The 24,888-nt window shown below is 40.9% G+C and overlaps 1 protein-coding gene and 2 pseudogenes across 1 annotated transcript; 2 read left to right on the plus strand and 1 right to left on the minus strand.

Annotated features, from left to right (window-relative positions):
• Positions 1–3,587: 3,587 nt before the first annotated feature.
• LOC147434586 (uncharacterized) lies at positions 3,588–4,643 on the plus strand (annotated as a pseudogene).
• Positions 4,644–10,129: 5,486 nt separating this feature from the next.
• Positions 10,130–10,738, minus strand: LOC147434587 (uncharacterized; annotated as a pseudogene).
• Positions 10,739–21,590: 10,852 nt separating this feature from the next.
• LOC147434588 (uncharacterized) lies at positions 21,591–23,170 on the plus strand. Its single transcript, XM_086489651.1, has 2 exons — positions 21,591–21,689; positions 22,168–23,170. The coding sequence occupies exons 1-2, from the start codon at positions 21,591–21,593 to the stop codon at positions 23,137–23,139; spliced, it is 1,071 nt and encodes a 356-aa protein (XP_086345777.1). The 3' UTR covers positions 23,140–23,170.
• Positions 23,171–24,888: the final 1,718 nt, after the last annotated feature.

The following is a 24,888-nucleotide window of genomic DNA, read 5'->3' on the forward strand; positions in this document are numbered from 1 at the left end:
CACGAACAAAGCTTGATGCTCCTGGTCTTAAAGTTATTTTTATTGGATATTCTGACACTTCCAAAGGCTACAAATTCTATGACCCTTCCTCCAAGAAAGTAATTGTGAATCATGATGCTACTTTTAACGAACAGCTTATGGGAGGCTCATGGTCCATGGATGATTCTGATGATACTAAATCATTGCTTCAGGCTTTTCCATTTCTTTCAGAAGATGAAACTCTTCCTATAGAGCAACTTTCCTCCTCACAACCATCCATTCCAAATGTTGCCAATGATGATATTGATATTTTTGTTGATCTGCCTATTGATTTTGAACATGGCTCATGTCATGTTTATGATGACGATATTGCTGATAATGCTTTTTCTACTTCTGAAGATCCCGTTACTTATGATGAAGCTATGTCTTCACCACAAAAGGATCAATGGCAAGAGGCTATGGAAGCAGAGTACGATTCTCTTATCTCTAAAGGTACATGGATACTAACTGAATTACCTCCTGGTCGTACAGCTATTAAATGTAAGTGGGTGTATAAAACAAAAGTAAAAGCAGATAGATCTTTTGACAAGTTCAAGGCACGTTTAGTTGCAAAAGGTTACTCCCAAGTAGCTGGTGTTGATTACCAAGAGACTTTTTCACTAGTTGTTCGCATTACAAGTGTTCAAGTTTTATTGGCATTTGCTGTTCAATTTGATTTAGAAGCTCATCAAATGGATGTGCGAACTTCTTTTCTTAATGGTGACTTGGAAGAGGAAATTTATATGGAACAACCAGAAGGGTTTGTTATTCTAGGTAAAGAAGACCTTGTTGCTCAACTCCATAAGGCACTATATGGTCTCAAACAAGCTTCGCGAGCCTGGTATACAAAATTTGATCTTTTTCTCACCTCTAAAGGATTCATCTCTTGCTCGTCAGACCCAAACTTATACATAAAACGCCAAGGTAGCAGTTTTGTGATTCTTGCTCTTTATGTGGATGATACCATCCTTGTTTCCAATGATTTGGGATTTCTTCAGCAAGTGAAAAAGTTATTGTCTTCTGCATTCGATATGGTGGATCTTGGAGAGATTCACTCTTGTCTTGGCATATAAATCCAACGGAACCGCACAAAAGGTATTTTATTCCTTCGACAGTCAAAGTTTATTGCAGATACTATTCAAAAATTTGGCATGGAATCTGCACATTCAGCCAACACATCTTGTCTTGTGAGATCTACGAAGAATACTTCTGACAATGGCGGTCAACTTGTCACAAATCAACATTATGCTAACTTGATTGGATGTCTTCAGTTTGTTGGTATGAACACTCGTCCTGATATTCTGTTTGCTGCTAACTATCTTGGACAACATCTTGCATGTCCTTCTCTTAAGCATTGGACTGCTGCAAAGCGTGTATTGAAATACTTGAAAGGCACTACAGATTTTGGTTTAGTCTATCGACGACAACTCACATCGGATTCTATGCAATCTCTTTCTCTTTTGGGTTACACAGATGCAGACTGGGCAAGCTCACATTTATCTATGCGATCTACTAGTGGAAATTGCTTCTTTATAAACGGTTGTCTTGTTTCTTGGACCAGCAAGAAACAACGTAGTGTTGCAGTTTCTACGACTGAGTCAGAATATGTTGCGGCATCACTTGCAGCTCGTGAGTTGATTTAGCTTCGACAAATGCTGGTTGATATTGGTCACTCTCCTCTTTCTAGCACACCCTTGCGGTGTGACAACCAAAGTGCTATTAGTCTTGCAAAAAACTATGTTCAACATAATAAGTCCAAGCACATTGCTGTCCATTATCATTATGTCAGGTATGAAGTACGCAAGGGAACAATTATGGTTGAACATTGTCCAAGTGACCAGATGATTGCAGACATTTTGACCAAAGGCCTCAATGAGTCACGTTTCATCCTCTTGCGCTCGGAGCTTGGAGTTGCTTCGGCCTCACTCTTTCTAGATTAGCTTCTTTTCTATTGTAATAGCTTTGTACATATGACATTGTAATCTTTTAGGTACCATGCACTATGCACACTCCACATTTGCACCTTGTAATATCTAAGTCACTTGAATATTTGTACATAGATGCACAATTCACTTTCACATCATCACCGCTGGTTCATATTTCACATTGTATAGGGACTTGGGTTTTTCCCTTGAACTCCCCAAGGGTTTTTGCATCCAAAGCTAGAGACCTTTGTTTGAGTGGGGGTGTTGGAGCTATATATGGCTCACTCTACTGAACTTGGTCTCACCTATATATTTGTATCTTGTCCTCAATATGAATCAGTCTTTGGGAGCGTATATGGTGTGTCTCTTGTCTCGTCTCTCTCTCTTTCTCTCTGCATCTCAACAAAAGGAAGGGGGGGATGACTTAAAAGATCAACGATTGGAAATAGATCTTTAAGATGTGAGATTGGATTGCTTGTAACGGGGGAAGGGCGGATAGAAGTTTTTATTTTCTACAGACCAAACATTTTCATGAATGTATGATAGTGGAAATGGTTAAGGTTAATCCTCCAACTTGGTGAAATTTTTGTCTCCAAATCTGCGATTGGATGTGGGCCCGTCCCAACCCCTTGATCCCTTCTCTTTGATTGTGTCACTTTTTTTTTTTGGGGGGGGGGGGGGGGGGGGAATCTAGGGCCTCGACATTATGCAGGCGTCGTATATCTTATCCACGAAAGTGAACTTGGGTACTCCCCCTCATTGTGATAGGTTTACACGTCAAACCTCGAGGAAGACGTCTACATTCCACAAACGATGTGCGTTGGTGATGTGGTTAGGGTGCATGATTCTCATCCCCCAGGTTGTGGGTTCAATCCTCGAAAAGAGGAAAGGGGGGGTGTCATTATCTCGCACGACGGTTGCTTGAAGGGTGATCCTTTGCCGGTGTCATGGATCACGAGTGGCCGTTGGATCCCCTCAGGGGAAAACTAAGGGTAGAATCGGGGTCAACTATCTACCCCTAGTGTATCTAAGGCATTCCATGGCTAAAAGCACCACATTTGCACGTTATCTACGTGAACGTTGTGAAGGATGTCGAAGCCAGGTTTTCCACGTTTTTACGATAACGTACATGCACTATTAGGCAGGGCGTGGACGTGTGGGGAAGGAGCCGTGTCGTGACTGCAGTTCGTGACGTTATGGAGATGCCAAGCCGAGGAACAATGGCCATGTCATCATGGAACTCTTACGTGCGGCTGAATGAATCGACAGATCGACGTGGTGGCTGGCTCAAGGGGCTGCAAGATCTGACACTAGTTGATGATTGGTTGCAGGTACCTTCTAGGTGGATGTTGATTGGAGAAGGGAACACAACTTGGAGCTAGATGATTGGGTTATATCGTGCTAGTACTCCTGCCAGGTACACGTCATCCTCGGTATCTTGCAGTGATTGGACAGGGTGGTGGCGAAGGCGACGCTCATGCAGCTGGCAGCTGCACTGGTGGTTAGAAAAGGCCCTCCATGCAGGCATATATTGATCCTCAAAAAAAATTGCGCTACAACACACGCAAACACGAGCGCGCTCTCACATACACACACGCAGACACAACGTACGTCCTTACCCTACTTCATACCCACGCTGCACTTATGGCTATCAGCGGCTGCAGCCGCAGATCATCATGGACCTTGGCCCTGCTCTGCATTGCATTAATTCTCCTGCTCCAGCAGCTTGCGCAAGCCTCTTCCTCTTATGGCAGCCAAGACGGCCAGCAGTCTCCACAAGGCTACCGTGAGGAGGAATATGAAGATGATGATGGCAGAGGTGATCATGAACAATCCAAAGAGTACCACTACTGCCAAGATGACAATAGTCGCAATAATGGGGAGAGTAACAACAACAAGAATGAAGAGTGCCACAATGACAAGAGTGAAGAGAACTACGATGATAGCAATGAGCAGAGCTATAACAACAAGAATGAGGAGAGCCGGGACGACGACAATGAAGAAAGCCACAGGGACGAGTATGAGGAGAGCTATGGGGGCCAAAATGAGGATAACAGTGAGTATGGGGATAGTCACAAGGACAAGAATGAGGACAGCCGTGATGACCAAAATAATTATAATAGTAAGAATGAGGAGAGCTCTTACGACAAGAATGAAGAGAGAAATGATGAAAAGAATGAGGAGAGTGACAAGGACAAGCTGCATGAGGAGAGCTACGATGGAGAAAATGAGAATGGTAGTAAGAATGTAGAAAACGATAATAATAGTTAAAATGGGGAGAGCAACAATAGTTGGAATCAAGAGAGCCATGAAGACAAGAACGAGAAGAGCAGTGATGACCAATATCAAGGGACCTACAACGATAATGCCGAGGAGAGCCGTGAATACCAAAATGAGGATAGTCACAATGATAAGAGTGGGGAGAGCAATGACTGTAGAAATGAAGAAGGCCATAATGATAAGAATGAGGAGAGCTACGATCACCAAAATGAGAGTAGAAACAAAAATGGACAAAGCGAAAATGATAAGAACGAAGAGAGCCAAAGCCATAATAGTGGTACAGAGAATGATGAGAGCAATGAGGAAACAAATGAAGAGAGACAAAATGGCATGAATGAGGAGGAAGACTCGAGCACAAAAACACAAGAAGTCCAAATATTAGGACCAAGGAAAATAGGCCCAGGTGGTGGTATTCATTGATCACTCACCACGTTCACTTTTTAAATAAATGATCAATTTAGGCTATAACGCAGGTCTATGTAACCATGTACCTAGACTCTAAATAATAATTTTCAAAGACCTTAATATGTGTGTACTGTGTGTGTGTTTTAGAGAGAGAGAGAGAGAGAGAGAGAGAGAGAGAGAGAGAGAGAGATGATATGATCTTCCTTGAAAGTGACGTATGACCTATGGGGCTAAGTGAAATGCCACATTTGAGATAACATGCAAGGTCCTGCTTGGATGACTTTTCTTACATTTATCATTGGTACGAGGTAGCATGTCATAATAATCAATATCTAACTCTCCTAAATGATTTTCTCATGTTAAATTGATCATTTAATATGGGGAAGTGCCAGGGGAGAAAAAGCTAGAATATTGGTTAAGCTAGTAGACCGACCACAACAGGGATCCAAAGGGGGGGCCATCTGTAAAAGAGCCATATTCAACAATGGGCTTAAAAGACCCTAAGGTTCAGCCCATTAAGACTTCCAAAATGCTAAGGTTCCAAAATTCAAAGGCTGTGTCCAAAGGTCAAACGTTGGGGGAATTGGTTGCTTTGTGTGTGTCCCAAAAGTCTTTAGCAATCCCTACATAGGACGGGGCGAGCCTTGCAAGTAGGGGATGAGAGAGAAAGTCACACACACACACACACACGCACACACACACACACAAGCTCCCTTTACACAAAGGGAATGAGGGACACATGTCAGCTCCCTAGCCCAGATGCCCACAAGGTGTATTCAATTCCTTTTGGATGGCCTTGGAGGTGGACCAATGAGAATTAGGCTAGAGTAAATCTAGTTTACTTAATTTAAAAACACTTAATGAAAGAACCAATAAGAATTAAGCTCTCTAGAAGACTATTGGACAGTCTCCCAAGGGGACTAATGAGCATTCAGTAGCCCAATGGCTTGCCTGATTCCTATTGGCCAGGAGGCAAAGGGGTCCAATGTGAGTTGAGGTGAATTAAATAATTACCTAATTCTCCCACAAAAGGGGAAAGGGGCACACATGTGAGAAGGCTATCACTTATGCTACTTAATTACCATTGGCTAAGCCTGAGAGGTCCAATAGGATGCTAGCAAGAGCAAATAGCAAGAGGGGTCGACCAAGAGAGAGAGGGGGACTGGTTTTTCAAAGACATTATCACCTACACACTCACACTAGCTCATGTGTGAAGTAAACAGGACTCTCTCTCCTTCTCAAGCTTTAATGGAAAGCTTATCACCTACTCCAAGCTTGTGAGAAGGGAGGCCTACACCAACAACTCTTGGCTTTGTGATGCAAATCCAACCAAGAGCCAAGCTTCAATGCATGCTCATCTCCTCTACCATGCTAATTACTAAGCTAAGCTATGCTAATATGAGTGATTATGTGAGGAGATGTACATCTTTCTCGTAAGAATACTCCTTCTTCCTGTCAATCTACTCTCATACCCCGCTAGCTCTCACCATCTTCGAAGGTGTGTGAAGTCTTGGGTCTGAGACCACGAGGGAATTGATGTTATGTTTGATAAGTGTTTTGCGTACTTCATGAAGTTTCCATCTTCATTGCACTAGCTAGTATTGAAGGAACACAAGAAATTGTATTGTAAAATGTCTCTCCCGATGGGAGAAACCATAATACAAAGCCTTTTGGAGGGGGGACCGCGGCTCCATGCAAATCTGGTCCTCAACTGCTGCCAATTTCTTAATTTCTCTCTCTTTTGAAGTATTTTTCATGCTATCTAACTACGTGTTATGCTTTTTGTTGCTCTCTCCACCCAAGCACTCTTGTTAATCTCATCAGGAATCTATTCTAATGAAATGCTCACTATGTTCATGCTATTTTCCGCTACACACAAGTCACTAGGCCATTAAATGTTACATTGGTATCAGAGGACAAGGTTTCTTTTTTTTTTTGCTCAAGAAGGGAGGTCCTCAAGCTAGCTATAAATGGTTGGTACTATTAATTGCATGTGAGTAAGTAGAATAGGGATTTTTCAACCTTGCAATGCGCCTGCCTTTGTGCAGTTAACGGGGCATCACCGTCGAGAGCTATGGTCTTAATAGTGGAGTCCTACGGGACTTGCCTACGACTTAACCACTATTGAGCTCTTAGAATCTTGATAGGAGGCGGTGCTGTTTTGGTGTTGAACAACCCTCTCTTCTATTCCTTGCAATTAATGGTATTCGAGCCATGGGTACAATAGCTTGAGTGCTTTTTCTAAAGGGGTAAAGAGGAGCAGAAACTAGGGCTTGAAGTGCCAAAGTACACCTAAAAGTTGTTAGAATGGCTGACAATAGGAAAAGAGAGGTTAATTAATGTTGATAACTTTGATTTTGCTAATGTGCAAGCTACTAATGATGTCCCGACGCTTCTTAACGATCTTGTTTCTAGCCTTCAACAAGCCATGGGTAATCCATCCCTCCAAAGTGAAGTGCAACGGCAACTTTGTGCTCATGGGATTCTCCAAGCTCCCCACCATGATGAGAGAACACCTAGGAAGCCTCCTTGTGAGACTTCCAAAAGAGGTCTCTCTCCTGTTCGGGAAGAAGAAGAGGATTGCTATGGAGGGCTCAGAAATTTTCTCCTTGATGATGTATCTCCTTCTCAAAGGAGAATTCAAGAGCCTCCACCGAAGGAACGAGAAAGAAGTGAGTCTCCTGCCACCTCGATGGAGATGGCTCCACGAAGACGGCGGGCTAAACGCTCTCCATCACCTCCAAAACGGAGAAGACCATCGCATACTTCTCCACACCATACTTCGAAGAGGGATGACAAAAAGCAAGAGAAGAAAAAGGCGAGAAAGAGGAAACCCTCTTCTCCATCTTCTTCATCCTCTTCCTCTTATGAAAGTGATGGTCAAGACAATGAAGATCAAGGCAAGAAAAAGGCAAGAAAGAGGTCACCCTCTTCTGCATCTTCCTCAAATTTTTCATCTTCTGAAGAAAGTGATGGTGCAACCTTTGAACCATCAAAAAGAAGAGGCTATAGGAAATCCTATGCCGCATGGAAGAGGTCATCCAAGCTCAAGAAGTTCAAAGAGGGAGGGAAGAGCATCTCTTTCCTTACCTATGATGGCACTTTTGGTGCTACGGACAAAGTCTTGGCCTCTAAGCTACACCATGTAGCTATGCACTTTCAAAAGTCCGCCAGACAATGGTGGTCTAGCCTACGGGCCAACGGTGAAGCTCCACGAACATGGAAAGCTTTAAGAGCTTCCACTATGAAACAGTTTTTGGCCACCAATGCCAAAGACAAAGTACTCACCGAATGGTGAAGCTTGAAGCTCTCTCCCTATGAATCCATCCACAAATATGTAGACAAGTTTTGGGACCTACAACTCAAACCGAAGAAATGGTGGAGGATGTCAACTCCCAAAGGCCACGCACCATATCGGCGGTAATACATCATACTATGGTGGCCTCTCGAATCAATTTCCAAATAGGGGATAAGAGAAATTCTACGCCCCCTGAAAACAAGGGTTCCAATGAGCCTAAGGGGAAGGAAACTGTCCAAAAGTCTCCTAAAGGTAACTTCAATAAAGCTAAAGAAAAGGGAGTTTATAAAGGCAAAAATAAACTCTCTCCTGAAGATCTTGAGCATTATCGCAAGGATAACTGGTGTTTCAAGTGCGGCGAACAAGGGCATACATACCACGCTTGTCCCCAAAAGAACAACCGCCATGATCCTCCTAAAGCTACCTTGGTCGAAATCCAAGAGGAGCATTAGGAGAAAGTTGGACTCATTTTCGGGCCTTTTAGCTCTAGTGAGAGAATGCTCCTTAGCCAATAGGAAGAAGGCTAACGTTACGTTGAAAAAGCCTTTGTTCTTATTTTTTAAAATGTCCATGAAAACCTTTTGGGTGAAATTATCCCTATCACTAGAAAAAGAAGGTTCTTGATAGTGACATCTTGCACAAGCACCGAACGTCTTTTTATGACGTGCTGTTGCTATCCTATAAAGTTTGGTACTTGTACGTGTGCAACTCACACACGCATCAATCACCTTTTCATGAGCTACTTGCAATTTAAATTTGAATGGATCGTACTTGATAATGATTGATAGGTACTATTAAAGACTAACAAGAAGTCAGAACCAAGCGAATAGAGGCCCTTGAGGGGTCCCTAGGGCCTCTACTCACTTGGTTCTGACCTCATGAGACCCCGAGGCTTAAAAATGCAAAATCTTGAGCTAGAGATGTCGGATTTCAACATTCTAAAGTGCTATCCGAAGGTTTTTTGACGTTTCGGATGCATTCTTGGTATTCTTTTTGTATTTTGAAAACATCTTTGTGACGTGTTTTATCTCATTGTACATCACATCACTCATTAAGATTTAGGAACATAGATTTTTGTGCACACTTAAGTTCAAAAAGCATTACGTACGAGCATGCATTCAAGTGATCGAGCAAAATTTCACGTGTGTACTATGCAAAATAGAATTCTAAAAAACTACTTTCATATTTTCCAAGATTACCTCTCTCTATGCTGAGTTGGCGTTTCTTGCAGGGCCCAAAATTGAGGCCAACTTTCCTCCTAATGGAAACTCACTACAAAGGATCTCCTCTATGCCATGCTAGGAGAAAGGTAAGAGAACATGATGCTTTTATTCTCTTTGACCCCGGTTTTACTTACAATTTTATATCTATAGAGTTGGCCACCAAGCTAGGCATACAAGCCTATGAGATGGGAGATGTCCTACCCGCGGACGGTGCTTTCAAGGGGCAAGAAGCTTCAGTCACTCCTTTAATCGGGAAAATAGGGATCCGAAGGGGGGGCCATCTATAAAAGAGCCATGTGCAACAATGGGCTTAAAAGACCCTAAGGTTCAACCCATTAAGACTTCCAAAATGCTAAGGTTCCAAAATTTAAAGGTTGTGTCCAAAGGTCAAACATTGGGGGAATTGGATGCTTTATGTGTGTCCCAAAAGTCTTTAGCAATCCCTACATAGGAGGGGGCGAGCCTTGCAAGTAGGGGATGAGAGAGAAAGTCACACACACACACAAGCTCCCTTTACACAAAGGGAATGAGGGACACATGTCAGCAGCTCCCTAGCCCAGATGCCCACAAGGTGTATTCAAAATCCTACTGCTCACATTCTGCTCACATATTGCTCACATACTGCTCATAAAGTATAGTGCTTGGAACCTAATCCAAGATATACAAATACACCATACAGCACTATGACAAACTCAACGCTAGGATCTTCATATGAAGCAAAGTGTAGTGCCTGGTAATTAAACCAAGATACACAAAATACATCATAGAGAGAAACTAAACATCACCCAAACATTCCCAAAGGGATTATATCACATGAGAGCTCATAGAAAATGAACTTATGAAACCAAAACTAAATAAGTATGTCCATTCTCAAAGAGAATGAAGTAAACATTAGCAGAATTAGCCTCTGAAACATGAGAATCTGACTCTGAAAATCAGGCTCTTGTAATCTAGGCACCAAACACCTTTTGGAAACATTTTCACATGTAGGTGATCTTTTTTGGTGCAAACTTCTCTTGAACTGATATGTTTTTCATAAATTCCTCCTGAGAAAATCTGATTTCAAAAAACTTAGTTTCCATCAATTTCTCCAATGCATTCATCTCACTATCCACCGCTTCAAGTGTTCTTTGAATAACATCAACAACATCATGGTTATGTATGACATGCTTCTCCCCACAAATAGGGTAACAACATTTTCCATATGCAAACAACATAAATTTAAGCAATGGTTCTTCCTCTTCCACTCCATGGGTATACTCTAGTGGTAGGTTAGGGGTATCTAGGGGCTCTTCTAGGATCTTTTTGCCAACCTCCTTTTGCACCTCCTTCTCCTCCATGTTTGGTATCCCTACTTGGTGGATTACGGGATCCATCCTCCATCCATCATCATCATCATCATCACTCAAATCCCCTTCAAACTCATTCTCATATGCATCCCTCAGCTTCTCACATGCTTTTTGCAACTTGAAAACCTTCTTTCTGCTAGAACATGATTTTCGCCTATCCCCTTTATGATCATCTAGCCATTTATATGCATTCTCCAATTCATCTTAAAAATCATCTAACTTCTCTAAGGCTCTTTCCATTTTGTTATAGGAAGTTGGTTTATGCAATTTGTGACTAATTTTATGAAGTTTTGTGCACAAATCCACCATGCACCACTTCCTACAAGCATCTCTCTTACTCATGAAAGCCTCACATTTCTCTTTCTTCCTTTTACCCCCCCATAAAATACACCAATCATGTTTAGCCCTCAAGATCAGTGTACCACACCAATCCGAGACCCATTAAATTTGCTAAACGAAGAGCCACAAATGTTGTACCAGGATCCGCATAGTCCATTTAATTGGTTGCTTAAATTGATTGGGATATTTTACTTTAGTGATGTATTTTTATGTTTGGAAAAATCCAGTGAAAGATACCATTCTTGAGTTTGTTTGCTTCGATAGATCTGATTATCAACATCAGATTCAGCATCAGATTTCTCTCTCTAATTTCAAGAAATTGTTATTTTGTCTCTGCAAAACCATCCGCCATTTTGCACATTCTGAATCTGTGCGGCCTGAATCTACAACACCTTATTGAATGTGTGCAACCTGGATCAGCAACATCTTACTGAATCTATGCAACCTGAATTTGCAGCACTTATAGCAGCAAAATCTGAATTTTGAATCTTTAGCAACGCTTCTAATCAAACATGATCTGTTGCTCCTGAATTTTCGCTCCTCGGTGTAACAATTTCTCCTTTAGAATAGGTTCTTTCATAGCATCATCATTCTCGTGAAACACAAAGACCGACCTTGAATGCTGACACAAAAGGTAATCAGACCCAATGGACATACCATTAGAATAGGTAATCAATAAGACAAGAATGTCAAACACAACACACAAACAATGGTAGTAGGTTCACCAAATATATTGGCTAAACCTTGAGTGGCCCAACGGGATCGCCAAATGTGTTGGGGTTCAACAACACAAGAATCTCTATCTCACACATGCTCTCAAACAGAGAATAGATACTCACTCCATGATCAAACTCAACAAAAGACACGTTTAGATAACTTCAGAGTCAGCAAACAAAACATAGAGAAATATCAAACAGACACCATGGCTAAAGCTTCTCTCGCATTCTCCTTCTCAGAACTCATCCCAATACAAGTACCAATTGATGGTTATAACTGTCCAACCGAAAAATGTTCTTGACATAAAATATCAGAGTCAGCAAAATCCGACCTAACCAAAATCCGACCTAGCAATATTCCGACCCAATAAAGATTCAACAAATAATCCGACGCAGCAATATTCATACTCAGCAATAATGAAAGTCAACAAAGATATCTGACTGGCCAAATATCAGACTCAGTAATATTCACAGTCAACAATATATAGAGCAGCATCCCAATTTCAAACTCAACAATATTCAGACTGAACATATAATATCCAGTCAACAAGGTGCTCTAGCCCCTCACTTAGTCTATGGGTTTATTTCCTATATGTGTGCATTTCAAGGAGAGGTGTGAGGGCTTTTTTAATACTAAGCAGGTATGGAAGTTTTTGAGCTACCATCTGAGGTCGGTACTCACCTTGATACCTTCATGACATACGTTAACGGTTTTTTCTGCTAAAACATACAGTTACCAACTGACGGTACCTGGTTTTTTTCTCCTTTGATACTTTTTCTGCGACTACATAACTAAGCAATTGAAGATGGCTTGTAGTACATAATTGTTTGAAAAACATACTGATTAATATTGGTTTTTTTGGCTATTTTAGCGGTTATAGACAACCCTTGAGCATTGCGTGTTCTCTTGGTTGTGTGCATGTTCTCTTGCAAGAACTCATGCTCTGTCCTTCTATGTCTCAATCTTTATAGAGGGTTCCAACTTCCATTTCATACTCCACAATGTTTGTGGGGGAGAATATTTTGGACGAGAGAAAGGTATGTGGAAAGTATTGTGGGGCTGCAAATTAAGGGGAAAAAACTCAAAAAACAGTCCAAAAATCACTATTAGGAGCGTGAGTACAATATGATGCTATTGGACATCCCAAAAGCGACATAGCTATGTCACTAGTGGTATCGCTATAGTTTCATGGTAGAAGCAACACATTTAAGAATGCTTTTTATAGCACATGAACGTGACATAATAAAAGGACTTAAGCGAGAAAAATATTTTGTATGTGTTAGGACCGCTTAAACAATGCATAATCTCTTGAGGGATAAGCTAGGGCCATAGTTTTTAAAGAACAATTGTCACTACAAGACTAGATTACTTAAATGCTAACGTCAAATTATCGACGTCTATAGCGGGCGTCGGTATATGTGTAGGTAAATCTGGAGGGAGATCAAATTTTAATAAAATTTAATTTTCAATTTTTTGGAGGGAGATCAAATTTGAATAAGATTTAATTTTCAATTTTTCGATGTCCATATGGACGCGATTGATATCGAAGCTTATAGCGGGGCCTATTTTGACACGCATAACAATGATTATACCGGCGCCTGTACCAACAAATTCTGCAAAAACAAAAACCGCGGGTAATTTCTCCTCTTCATGTCGCTCGTTTTTCTCTTCCTCTCTTGTCCTCCTCCTTCTCACTTGCTGCAGATCTGCTGCCACACGGATTGTCGCACTTGAGATTTTCACTAATACGCTCCTCCCCATCAACAAGGTAAGCTAATTATTTTCAAGATTCGTAGTAGATTTGTTCACTTGTGTATGTGTGTGTGTGTGTGTGTGCACGCGTGTGTGTGCGTGTGTGTGTGTGTGAGTAACATAGTGTGTATGTTTTTGCAAGTTTCACTATAAGTGGAGTTGTCTATAACCGCTAACATTGCCGCGGAAAAACAAAGGAAAAAGGAGAGAGAAAAATTTGCGGGAGCGGCAATAACCACGGCTATGTACGCGGTAGTGGTTTCTCAGCAATAAGCGTGGTAATAGTCGTGGCAATATACCCGCTGCTATTACGGTGACCTTTGTCACTGTTATTACCGCGCTTACTGCCGCTACACGCCAATTCAAAAATAAAGGTGCTCATTAATTTGGGTGGCCCAAATGAGCACCTTTATTTTTGACCTGCATAAAACAATGAAACATCAATTGTTTTTTGGAAGAGTATAATAGTGAACTGTACCCACTGCTACAACTGATTGACTTTCCATTTTTGATGGATCTGATGTATTGCTGCCTTTTTGTATTGTGAACTTTTTGTCATTCCATTGAAATTTTTCCAACTCCAAATTTTCAAAATCAGAGCATCCTTCATATTTTTCAAAATCACATATGATCGTCCTGTAAAAGGCACATTCCACCTAATCCAATCTTTAAGTCCACCTGAACATTCCTATAATGTATTCTTCTTTGCTTAGTTTGCAACTCCAAAATCTGTAGCACATAAAAATATGAATTTTGATAGTCCTCCATCCATATCTGATAGTCCATCCTGTAAGAATCCACCTCTACTATCTTGTCATAATAATCAATACCTAATTCTACTAAATGATTTTCTCATGTTAAACGAATCATTTAATATGGGAAAGTGCCAGGGGAGAAAAAGCTAGAATATTGATTAAGTTAGCAGACCGGCCACATTAGGGATCCAAAGGACGGAAAATGGGGATCCAAAGCGGGGGCCTCTACAAAAGAGCTATGTGCAACAATGGGCTTAAAAGACCTTAAGGTTCAGCCCATTAAGACTTCCAAAATGCTAAGGTTCCAAAATTCAAAGGTTGTGTCCAAAGGTCAACATTAGGGAAAATTGGATGCTTTGTGTGTGTCTCAAAAGTCTTTGTCAAGCCCTACAAAGGCCAAGAAGTAGGTGATGAGAGAGAAACTCACACACATACACACACAAGCTCCCTTTACACAAAGGGAATGAGGGACACATGTCAACTCCCTAGCCTAGATGCCCACAAGGTGTATTCAAATCCTATTGGATGGCCTTGGAGGTGGACCAATGATAATTAGGCTAGAGTAAATCTAGTTTAATTAATTTAAAAACACTTAATAAAAGAACCAATGGGAATTAAGCTCTCTAGAAGACTATTGGACAACCTCCCAAGGGGTCCAATGAGCATTCAACAACCCAATGGCTTGCCTGATTCCTATTGGCCAGGAGGCGAAGGGGTCCAATGAGAGTTTTGTTGAATTTATTGATTACCTAAAGCTCTCACAAAAGGGGAAAGGGGGACATATGTCAGAAGGCTATCACTTATGCTGCTTAATTACCATTGGCTAAGCCTGGGGAGGTCCAATAGGATGCTAGCAAGAGAAAATAGCAAGACGGGTCGACCAAGAGAGAGAGGGGGCTGATGTTTGCAAGGAATTATTGACACACACACACTCACACTAGCTCATGGGTGAAGTAAAGAAGACTCTCTCTCCTTCTCAAGCTTTAATAGAAAGATTATCACCTACTCCAAGCTTGTGAGAAGGGAGGCCTACACCAACAACTCTTGGCTTTGTGATGCAAATCCAACCAAGCGCCAAGCTTCAATGAATGCTCATCTCCTCTACCATGCTAATTACTAAGCTAAGCTATGCTAATATAAGTGATTATGTGAGGAGATGTACATCTTTCTCGTAAGAATACTCCTTCTTCCTCTCAATCTACTCTCATACCCCACTAGCTCTCACCATCTTTGAAGGTGTGTGAGGTCTTGGGTTTGAGTCCGTGAGGGAATTGATGTTGTGTTTGATAAGTGTTTTGCGTAGTGCATGAAGTTTCCATCTTCATTGCACTATCTAGTATTGAAGGAACACAAGAAATTGTATTGTATAATGTCTCTCTTGATGGGAGAAACCATAATACAAAGCCTTTTGGCGGGGGGACCAGCTCCATGAAAATCCGGTCCTCAATCTCCAAAACGGAGAAGACCATCACATACTTCTCCACACCATACTTCAAAGAGGGATGACAAAAAGCAAGAGAAGAAAAAGGCGAGAAAGAGGACACCCTCTTCTCCATCTTCTTCATCCTCTTCCTCTTATGAAAGTGATGGTGAAGACAAAGAAGATCAAGGAAAGAAAAATACGAGAAAGAGATCACCCTCTTCTCCATCTTCCTCAAATTCTATCTTCTGAAGAAAGTGATGGTGCAACCTTTGAACCATCAAAAAGAAGAGGTCATAGGAAATCCTATGCTGCGGGAAAGAGGTCATCCAAGTTCAAGAAGTTCAAAGAGGGGGGGAAGAGCATCTCTTTCCTTACCTACGATGGCACTTTTGGTGCTACGGACAATGTCTTGGTCTTTATCCAACAATTAGATACCGCGTTCGGAGATGAGGGCTACACGGAGTCCTCTAAGCTACACCATGTAGCTATGCACTTTCAAAAGTCCGCATAGAGTTTTATTATGAAACAGTTTTTGGCCACCGATGCCAAAGACAAAGTACTCACCGAATGGCGAAGTTTGAAGCTCTCTCCCTATGAATCCATCCACAAATATATAGACAAGTTTTGGGACCTACAACTGAAATCCATTGTGTTCAAAAAGTTGGATTTTGGAGAGCAAAAGCAGCAACTTTGTGTGAGCTTAACTGAAGAAATGGCGGAGTATGTCAACTCCCAAAGGCCACGCACCATATCGGCGGTAATACAGCATACTATGGTGGCCTCTCGAATCAATTTCCAAACAGGGGCTAAGAGAAATTCTAAGCCCACTGAAAACAAGGCTTCCAATGAGCCTAAGGGGAAGGACAATGTCCAAAAGTCTCCTAAGGGCAACTCCAACAAAGCTAAAGAGAAGGGAGTTTATAAAGGCAAAAATAAACTCTCTCCTGAAGAGCTTGAGTGTTATTGCAAGGATAACCGGTGTTTCAAGTGCGGCGAACAAGGGCATGCGTACCACGCTTTTCCACAAAAGAACAACCGCCATGATCCTCCTAGAGCTACCTTTGTCGAAATCCAAGAGGAGGAAACTCACCACAAAGGATCTCCTCTATGCCATGCTCAGGGAAAGGTAAGAGAAGATGATGATTTTATTCTCTTTGATCCCGGTTCTACTCATAATTTTATATCTATAGAGTTGGCCACCAAGCTAGGTATACAAACCTACGAGATGGGAGATGTCCTACCCCGCAGACGGTGCTTTCAAGGGGCAAGAAGCTTCAGTCACTCCTTTAATCGGGAAATTGAGGCTCCATGTCCAAAGCTATGTAGACAAAGAGGACTTCTTTATCTCTCCTTTCAAGCAGGAGGATGTAATCCTAGGGGCACCATGGTTTGATCGCATGGCTGCCAATGTTAAATTCCCTGAAAGAAGAATCTCATTTAGGTTCAGGGAAAAAGATATGTATATAGATGCTAAGGAAATGGGTAACACTATACCCATTTTACATACACAAGCTTTCAACAAGTCAATAAAGAGCTCTATTTCCGTGTACATGTTTTTTGTTAAATATTCTCAAAATGAACCTGATGTTTTAGCAAAAGAAAATATACACAATCAAAAGGAATTAGAGTTATCCAATTTTCTCAAGGGGTTTCAAGATGTTTTTATTGATGACATCCCTTGTGAGCTACCTCCTAAACGAGGCACTGATGACCATGCAATTGAACTTCTTCCAGGAAGTTCACCGCCTAATAAACCTCCTTATAGAGTTTCTCAAGATCAACAAGAGGAGATTATGTGGCAAGTGCATGAGTTAGTTGAGAAGGGCATGGTTAGGCCTAGCTCATCTCCATTTTGTTCTCCAGTGCTACTAGTGCAAAAGAAAGACGGCATATATCGTATGTGTGTTGACTATAGAGCACTAAATAGAATCACTATCAAAAATAGGTTTCCTGTTCCACGGGTAGAAGACCTATTTGATAAGCTACAAGGCTCCACCTACATCAGTAGGATTGACCTAAAAAGTGGCTATCATCAAATAAGGATAGTTGATCAAGACATTGTAAAGACCGCATTTCGCACTACATTTGGTCTTTATGAATACATTATCATGACTTTTGGCTTGACCAATGCACCATCCACATTCAAACTCTTGATGGAGAATCTATTCAGGCCTCACCAAACCTTTACTTGAGTGTTCTTTGATGATATCATCATCTACTTTAATTCATTAGACGAACACAAGCGACACCTCCAAGTAATATTTCAAGTTCTAAGAGAGAATAAACTTTATGTTAATCAAAGGAAAAGTGAATTTTTCTTACAAGAGATTCAGTATTTAGGTCACACTATCTCTCAAGATGGCATCCAAATGGATCCATCAAAGTTAGAGGTAATCAACAAGACAAGAATGTCAGACACAACACACAAACAATTGCAGTAGGCTCACCAAATATATTGGTGAAACCTTCAGTAGCCCAACGGGATCGACAAATGTGTTGGGGTTCAACAACACAAGAATCTCTATCTCACACATGCTCTCAAACAGAGAACAGATACTCACTCCATGATCAGACTCAGCAGAAGACACAGTTAGATAATTTCAGAGTCAGCATAGAGAACATAGAGAAAGATCAAACAGAGCAAAGAACACCATGGCTAAAGATTCTTTCTCATTCCCCTACTCAGAACTCATCCCAATACAAGTACCAATTGATGGTTATAACTGTCCAACCCAAAAATGTTCTTGACATAGAATAAGGCAAACAATCTCGAAATAAGGCAAACAATATGAAGGAGTTAATTCAAAGGTTTTTATCACAGGATCAGTCATTGCATGCAACAAAAGCAAGTATTGGCCACTTCAACAACCGTACAGGCAATCAAACATTTTCAACTTTAGAAAAGAAAGCGAGCAGACGCATTCAACAACTCAAGTGCTTTTGAAAGTCAAATGAGGTGGAGGGAGACAATGCAATATGCCAATCATCGATGGAACAAGAGAGTTAGAGTTTAGATAATTGGATGTACTAAGATAGCTTGTAGTACGAAAATCATATTGATTACTATTGGGTTTTTTGGCTATTTTAGGGTAATTAGTTTCTGGCTTTTTTTTAGCTTGTACAACGCCTGTAAATCCTTTTTGATAACCCATACAAGCACATGCACGACACCCATAAAAGCAAAACACACTTAGATTTCAACACACCAAATTGGCAAAACGAAGTAGACTTTTTTCTTTTTTTTGGGGGGGGGGGAGAGGGGGGGATCAAAATTTATCGACGATCAAAAGGAAGGGGGGGATGACTTAAAGGATCAACGATTGGAAAGAGATCTTCAAGATGTGAGATTGGATTGCTTGTAACGGGGGAAGGGCAGATAGAAGTTTTTATTTTCTACAGACCAAACATTTTCATGAATGTATGATAGTGGAAATGGTTAAGGTTAATCCTCCAACTTGGTGAAATTTTTGTCTCCAAATCTGCGATTGGATGTGGGCCCATCCCAACCCCTTGATCCCTTCTCTTTGATTGTGTCACTTTTTTTTTTTTTTTTTTGGGGGGGGGGGGGGGGGGGGGGGGGGGAGGGGGGAATCTAGGGCCTCGACATTATGCAAGCGTTGTATATCTTATCCACGAAAGTGAACTTGGGTACTCCCCCTCGTTGTGATAGGTTTGCACGTCAAACCTCGAGGAAGACGTTGTCGTGCTGTGACACGTACATAGTGGGAACGCATGCTACAAGAGTTATCTTGTAATTTTTTAGATCCATAATTATCTTTCCTATAATGTACATATGCATATTTAAGTATAATAATAAGCCTTCTATCTCATCCTATTATTTTTCTCAAGGGTAACCTATTCTTACTTTACCATCAGAAAATACTATGGGAAAAGCATCAATAGCTCCGCCTCTTTAACTTGGGGCAAAAAGCATTGATTCTTTATTTCTACTATTTCATTATTATCTCACACCCTAGCTAGATCCTATATCTAGGGTAAACTCCAATATATATATATTCTATGTATTTTTTATACTTTTCTTATATTTCTTTTTAAATAGCTACTAGGAGAGAATCAAATCCTAGTGGGACACTAGGTGGCATGATTTCAAAGATACACTTATTTTAATGCATTATTGCAAGCATGATAACAAAACTTTGTCAAGGAACAATGTCATGCTTTCATATGGCATGAGGTGTCCTTTGGAATTAAATGAAAGTCTAGGCTAAGGAGACCACATGAAGACTTTTGCTGCCATAAATGGACCCTATTTTGGTGAATTTTTTACACAAGGTTCCAGTCTGAATTGGAAAACGATTTTAAAATAAAAATCGTAGCTAATGAGCTGAAGTTACTGCCCATATTTTTACTTTTTTATTTGGAGCCACGGTTGAGGAGTTATGATCAGAATACTGGACCCTTGTCTGTCCACTTCATGCAGGGACAGCTCATTTCCAACTTTTCCACTTTCTATTCACACTGGCTCCTCTCTTCTTGTGTAAACCCTTGGGGGTTCCCTTCACCTATAAAAGGGGACCTCTTCTTCCTTGGAAGTAACTCAAGCATTCAAGCCATTGATGAGAGGAATTCTCGAGGGAGTGAGTAGTAATGCCTAATTGTACTTAGCCATTAACATAAGCCCAAGCCTACACTTTCTCCTAGAGGGAGACTAGCCATTCTTGCAACAAGCTAACCTTGGAAGATCAACTCTAATCAAAGAAGGTCTTGCACTTGGTGTATCAATCAAAGTGGAATTATCCACTCTTCTTCTCTCTCCCATCAATAATGGTGCCGAAGGGTTTCAAGTAAGATGTGTTCTACATTGATGTTTTCTTGATTTCTTGTTGTTTTCATTTTCATCTCTAATCCAACATATATATATATATATATATATATATATATATATATATATATATATATATATATATATGTATCTAATCTCATCTCCTTAACCAAACCTATCTCTCTCATTCTTAGTAATTCATCCTCTCTAGGTTCTCTTGCTACAGGTGCATCTCTCCCCGCAGTATCCTTATTGCCTACGGGCAAGAATAGGGCTTGGGAGGGAAACTTCTCATCTCTTCACTTCTCTCATATCTACATTTCTCACATACTATCCTAGATGAATAACCCACATGATGATCATTTCTATCGCTTTCACTCTGTACAATCTATTAGAATTAACGTATGGATTAGCCGTAAAATACACTTTCAACAACGTATAGTGTTTCTCTTTGGCCCAGAAATGCTTAATGAAATACTTCTATCACCGGATCCCATCATACTGCCTCTCATAGACTATAACTTTTCTTTTGACGTAAGCGTAGTTATCTTGCTATGAACCAAGAGGATTTGTACACACAATTAATCCCAATCACTAGACAAAATATATATATTATGGTTAGCACAAAACTACAATTCCAAAGAACAATTCGTAGCCTATTTGGCCAGCCAAGATTGAATGCCATTAACTCATCTGTTAACCCTTTCATATTACCCATGATACGATATGACCATAGCCTTGATGTTTTCATCTTCGTATTGTTTTGACATTCTCTTTTGCGTTCGTTCTTTGTGTGTGTGAGTGCAAGAGAGAAAGAGTGAGTCTTCTTTGATTGCACTTCTTTCCAAACCCTAGTCTTCATGGCATCTATGGTTTAACTCCTTCATATAGTTTTTGTTGAGTTCTCTCACAAACTCTCATAGCCATAAGCCCGGTGCTTTCCTGGCAAGACCGCAAATTTCTCAACAACGTCTACATTCCACAAACGATGTGCGTTGGTGATGTGGTTAGGACACATGATTCTCATCTCCCAGGTTGTGGGTTCAATCCTCGAAAAGACGAAAGGGGGGGTGTCATTATCTCGCACGAGGGTTGCTTGAAGGGAGATGCTTTGCCGGTGTCATGGATCACGAGTGGCCGTTGGATCCCCTCAGGGGAAAACTCAGGGTAGAATCGGGGTCAACTATCTACCCCTAGTGTATCTAAGGCATTCCATGGCTAAAAGCACCACATTTGCACATTATCTACGTGAACGTTGTGAAGGATGTCGAAGCCAGGTTTTCCACGTTTTTACGATAACGTACAGGCACTATTAGGCAGGGCATGGACGTGTGGGGAAGGATCCGTGTCGTGACTGCAGTTCGTGACGTTATGGAGACGCCAAGCCGAGGAACAATGGCCATGTCATCATGGAACTCTTACGTGCGGCTGAATTAATCGACAGATCGACGTGGTGGCTGGCTCAAGGGGCTACAAGATCTGACACTAGTTGATGATTGGTTGCAGGTACCTTCTAGGTGTATGTTGATTGGAGAAGGGAACACAACTTGGAGCTAGATGATTGGGTTATATCGTGCTAGTACTCCTGCCAGGTACACGTCATCCTCGGTATCTTGCAGTGATTGGACAGGGTGGTGGCGAAGGCGACGTTCATGCAGCTGGCAGCTGCACTGGTGGTTAGAAAAGGCCCTCCATGTAGGCATATATTGATCCTCAAAAAAAATTGCGCTACAACACACGCAAACACGAGCGCGCTCTCACATACACACACGCAGACACAACGTACGTCCTTACCCTACTTCATACCCACGCTGCACTTATGGCTATCAGCGGCTGCAGCCGCAGATAATCATGGACCTTCGCCCTGCCCTGCATTGCATTAATCCTCCTGCTCCAGCAGCTTGCGCAAGCCTCTTCCTCTTATGGCAGCCAAGACGGCCAGCAGTCTCCACAAGGCTACCGTGAGGAGGAATATGAAGATGATGATGGCAGAGGTGATCATGAACAATCCAAAGAGTACCACTACTGCCAAGATGACAATAGTCGCAATAATGGGGAGAGTAACAACAACAAGAATGAAGAGTGCCACAATGACAAGAGTGAAGGGAACTACGATGATAGCAATGAGCAGAGCTATAACAACAAGAATGAGGAGAGCGGGGACGACGACAATGAAGAAAGCCAAAGGGACGAGTATGAGGAGAGCTATGGGGGCCAAAATGAGGATAACAGTGAGTATGGGGATAGTCACAAGGACAAGATTGAGGACAGCCATGATGACCAAAATAATTATAATAGTAAGAATGAGGAGATCTCTCACGACAAGAATGAAGAGAGAAATGATGAAAAGAATGAGGAGAGTGACAAGGACAAGCATGAGGAGAGCTACGATGGAGAAAATGAGAATGGTAGTAAGAATGTAGAAAACGATAATAATAGTAAAAATGGGGAGAGCAACAATAGTTGGAATCAAGAGAGCCATGAAGACAAGAACGCGAAGAGCAGTGATGACCAATATCAAGGGACCTACAACGATAATGGCGAGGAGAGCCGTGAATACCAAAATGAGGATAATCACAATGATAAGAGTGGGGAGAGCAATGACTATAGAAATGAAGAAGGCCATAATGATAAGAATGAGGAGAGCTACGATCACCAAAATGAGAGTAGAAACAAAAATGGACAAAGCGAAAATGATAAGAACGAAGAGAGCCAAAGCCATAATGGTGGTACAGAGAATGATGAGAGCAATGAGGAAACAAATGAAGAGAGTCGAAATGGCATGAATGAGGAGGAAGACTCGAGCACAAAAACACAAGAAGTCCAAATATTAGGACCAAGGAAAATAGGCCCAGGTGGTGGTATTCATTGATCACTCACCACGTTCACTTTTTAAATAAATGATCAATTTAGGCTATAACGCAGGTCTATGTAACCATGTATCTAGACTCTAAATAATAATTTTCAAAGACCTTAATATGTGTGTACTATGTGTGTGTTTGAGAGAGAGAGAGAGAGAGAGAGAGAGAGAGAGAGAGAGATGATATGATCTTCCTTGAAAGTGACATATGACCTATGGGGCTAAGTGAAATGCCACATTTGAGATAACATGTAAGCTCCTGCTTGGATGACTTTCCCTACATTTATCATTGGCATGAGGTAGCAAACAAGAGGATCATTGTTAGTAGTGCTATAGCCTGGTCTATTGTATTTCCCTACTTGTGGTTTGTAAACTTTTTATCCTTTTTTGTAGTAGTAGGAAGAAGTAGCTTTCAATTTTCAGCCTCCATCTTCTGGTTGTGTTTTAGTTATTCACCTACAGAAAATTATCTATATCACATACATTCAAAAGGTATCAAAAAACCCTATACTAACATGTTATGAGGTAATAAAAAAACACTTTCTCATAAGAAATTTATAGTATTTTCCAAAAATTCAATCATAAAAATCCCTTTGTAAATGACACTCTATTGAATTTTGAAATAAATTCTAAATACAATCCCCCTTATTCTGAGCTCATGCGTGTACTATAGTACCTACATTCTTGGTGCAACCCTTGAGCATTGCATGTTCTCTTGGTTGTGTGCATGTTGTCTTGCAAGAACTCATGCTCTCTTCTTCTATATATCAATCTTTATAGAGGGTTCCAACTTCCATTTCATACTCCACAATGTTTGTGGGGGAGAATATTTTGGACAAGAGAAAGGTATGTGGAAAGTATTGTGGGGCTGAAAATTAAGGGAAAAAAACTCAAAACACAGTCCAAAAATCACTGCTAGGAGCGTGAGTATAATATGATGCTAATGGGCATCCCAAAAGTGACATAGCTGTGTCACTAGTGGTATCGCTATAGTTTCATGGTAGAAGCAACACATTTAAGAATGCTTTTTATAGCACATGAACGTGGCATAATAAAAGGACATAAGCAAGAAAACTATTTTGTATGTGTTAGGATCGCTTAAACAATGCATAATCTCTTGAGGGATATTGTAGGGCCATAGTTTTTAAAGAACAATTATCACTACAAGACTAGATCACTTAAATTCTAACATCAAATTACCGACGTCAATGGCGGGCGTCGGTATATGTGTAGGTAAATCTGGAGGGAGATCATATTTGAATAAAATTTAATTTTCAATTTTCTGGAGGAAGATCAAATTTGAATAAAATTTAATTTTCAATTTTTCGATGTCCATATCGGTGCGACTGATAAATTGAAGCTTATAGCGGCGTCTATTTCGACGCTCATAACAATTATTATACCAGCGCCTATACCGACAAATTCTGCAAAAACAAAAACCGCGGGTAATTTCTCCTCTTCATTTCGCTTGTTTTTCTCTTCCTCTCTTGTTCAGCTCATCCTCCTCAGTTGTTGCAGATCTACTGCCACACGGCTTGTCGCACTTGCGATTTTCACTTATACGCTGATCCTCATCAACAAGGTAAGCTAATTATTTTCAAGTTCGTAGTAGATTTGTTCACTTGTCTGTGTGTATGTGTGTGTGTGTGTGTGTGTGTGTGTGAGTAAGTAACATATGTGTATGTTTTTGCAAGTTTGGCGACATGTCTTCACGTGTTTCTTGCTCAAATAGGCCGCATGTGAGTGCTCTATCATTCTCTT

Source organism: Adiantum capillus-veneris, chromosome 19 (assembly GCF_014529385.1).
Source record: "Adiantum capillus-veneris isolate H3 chromosome 19, ASM1452938v2, whole genome shotgun sequence".
NCBI lineage: Eukaryota > Viridiplantae > Streptophyta > Polypodiopsida > Polypodiales > Pteridaceae > Adiantum > Adiantum capillus-veneris.

Coding starts and splice junctions, on each gene's coding strand:
- LOC147434588 (XM_086489651.1), top strand. CDS start 21,591: ATGGACGTGTGGGGAAGGATCCGTGTCGTGACTGCAGTTCGTGACGTT. Junction 21,690..22,167: donor TGTCATCATGGAACTCTTAC/GTGCGGCTGAAT, acceptor CTGCTCCAGCAG/CTTGCGCAAGCCTCTTCCTC.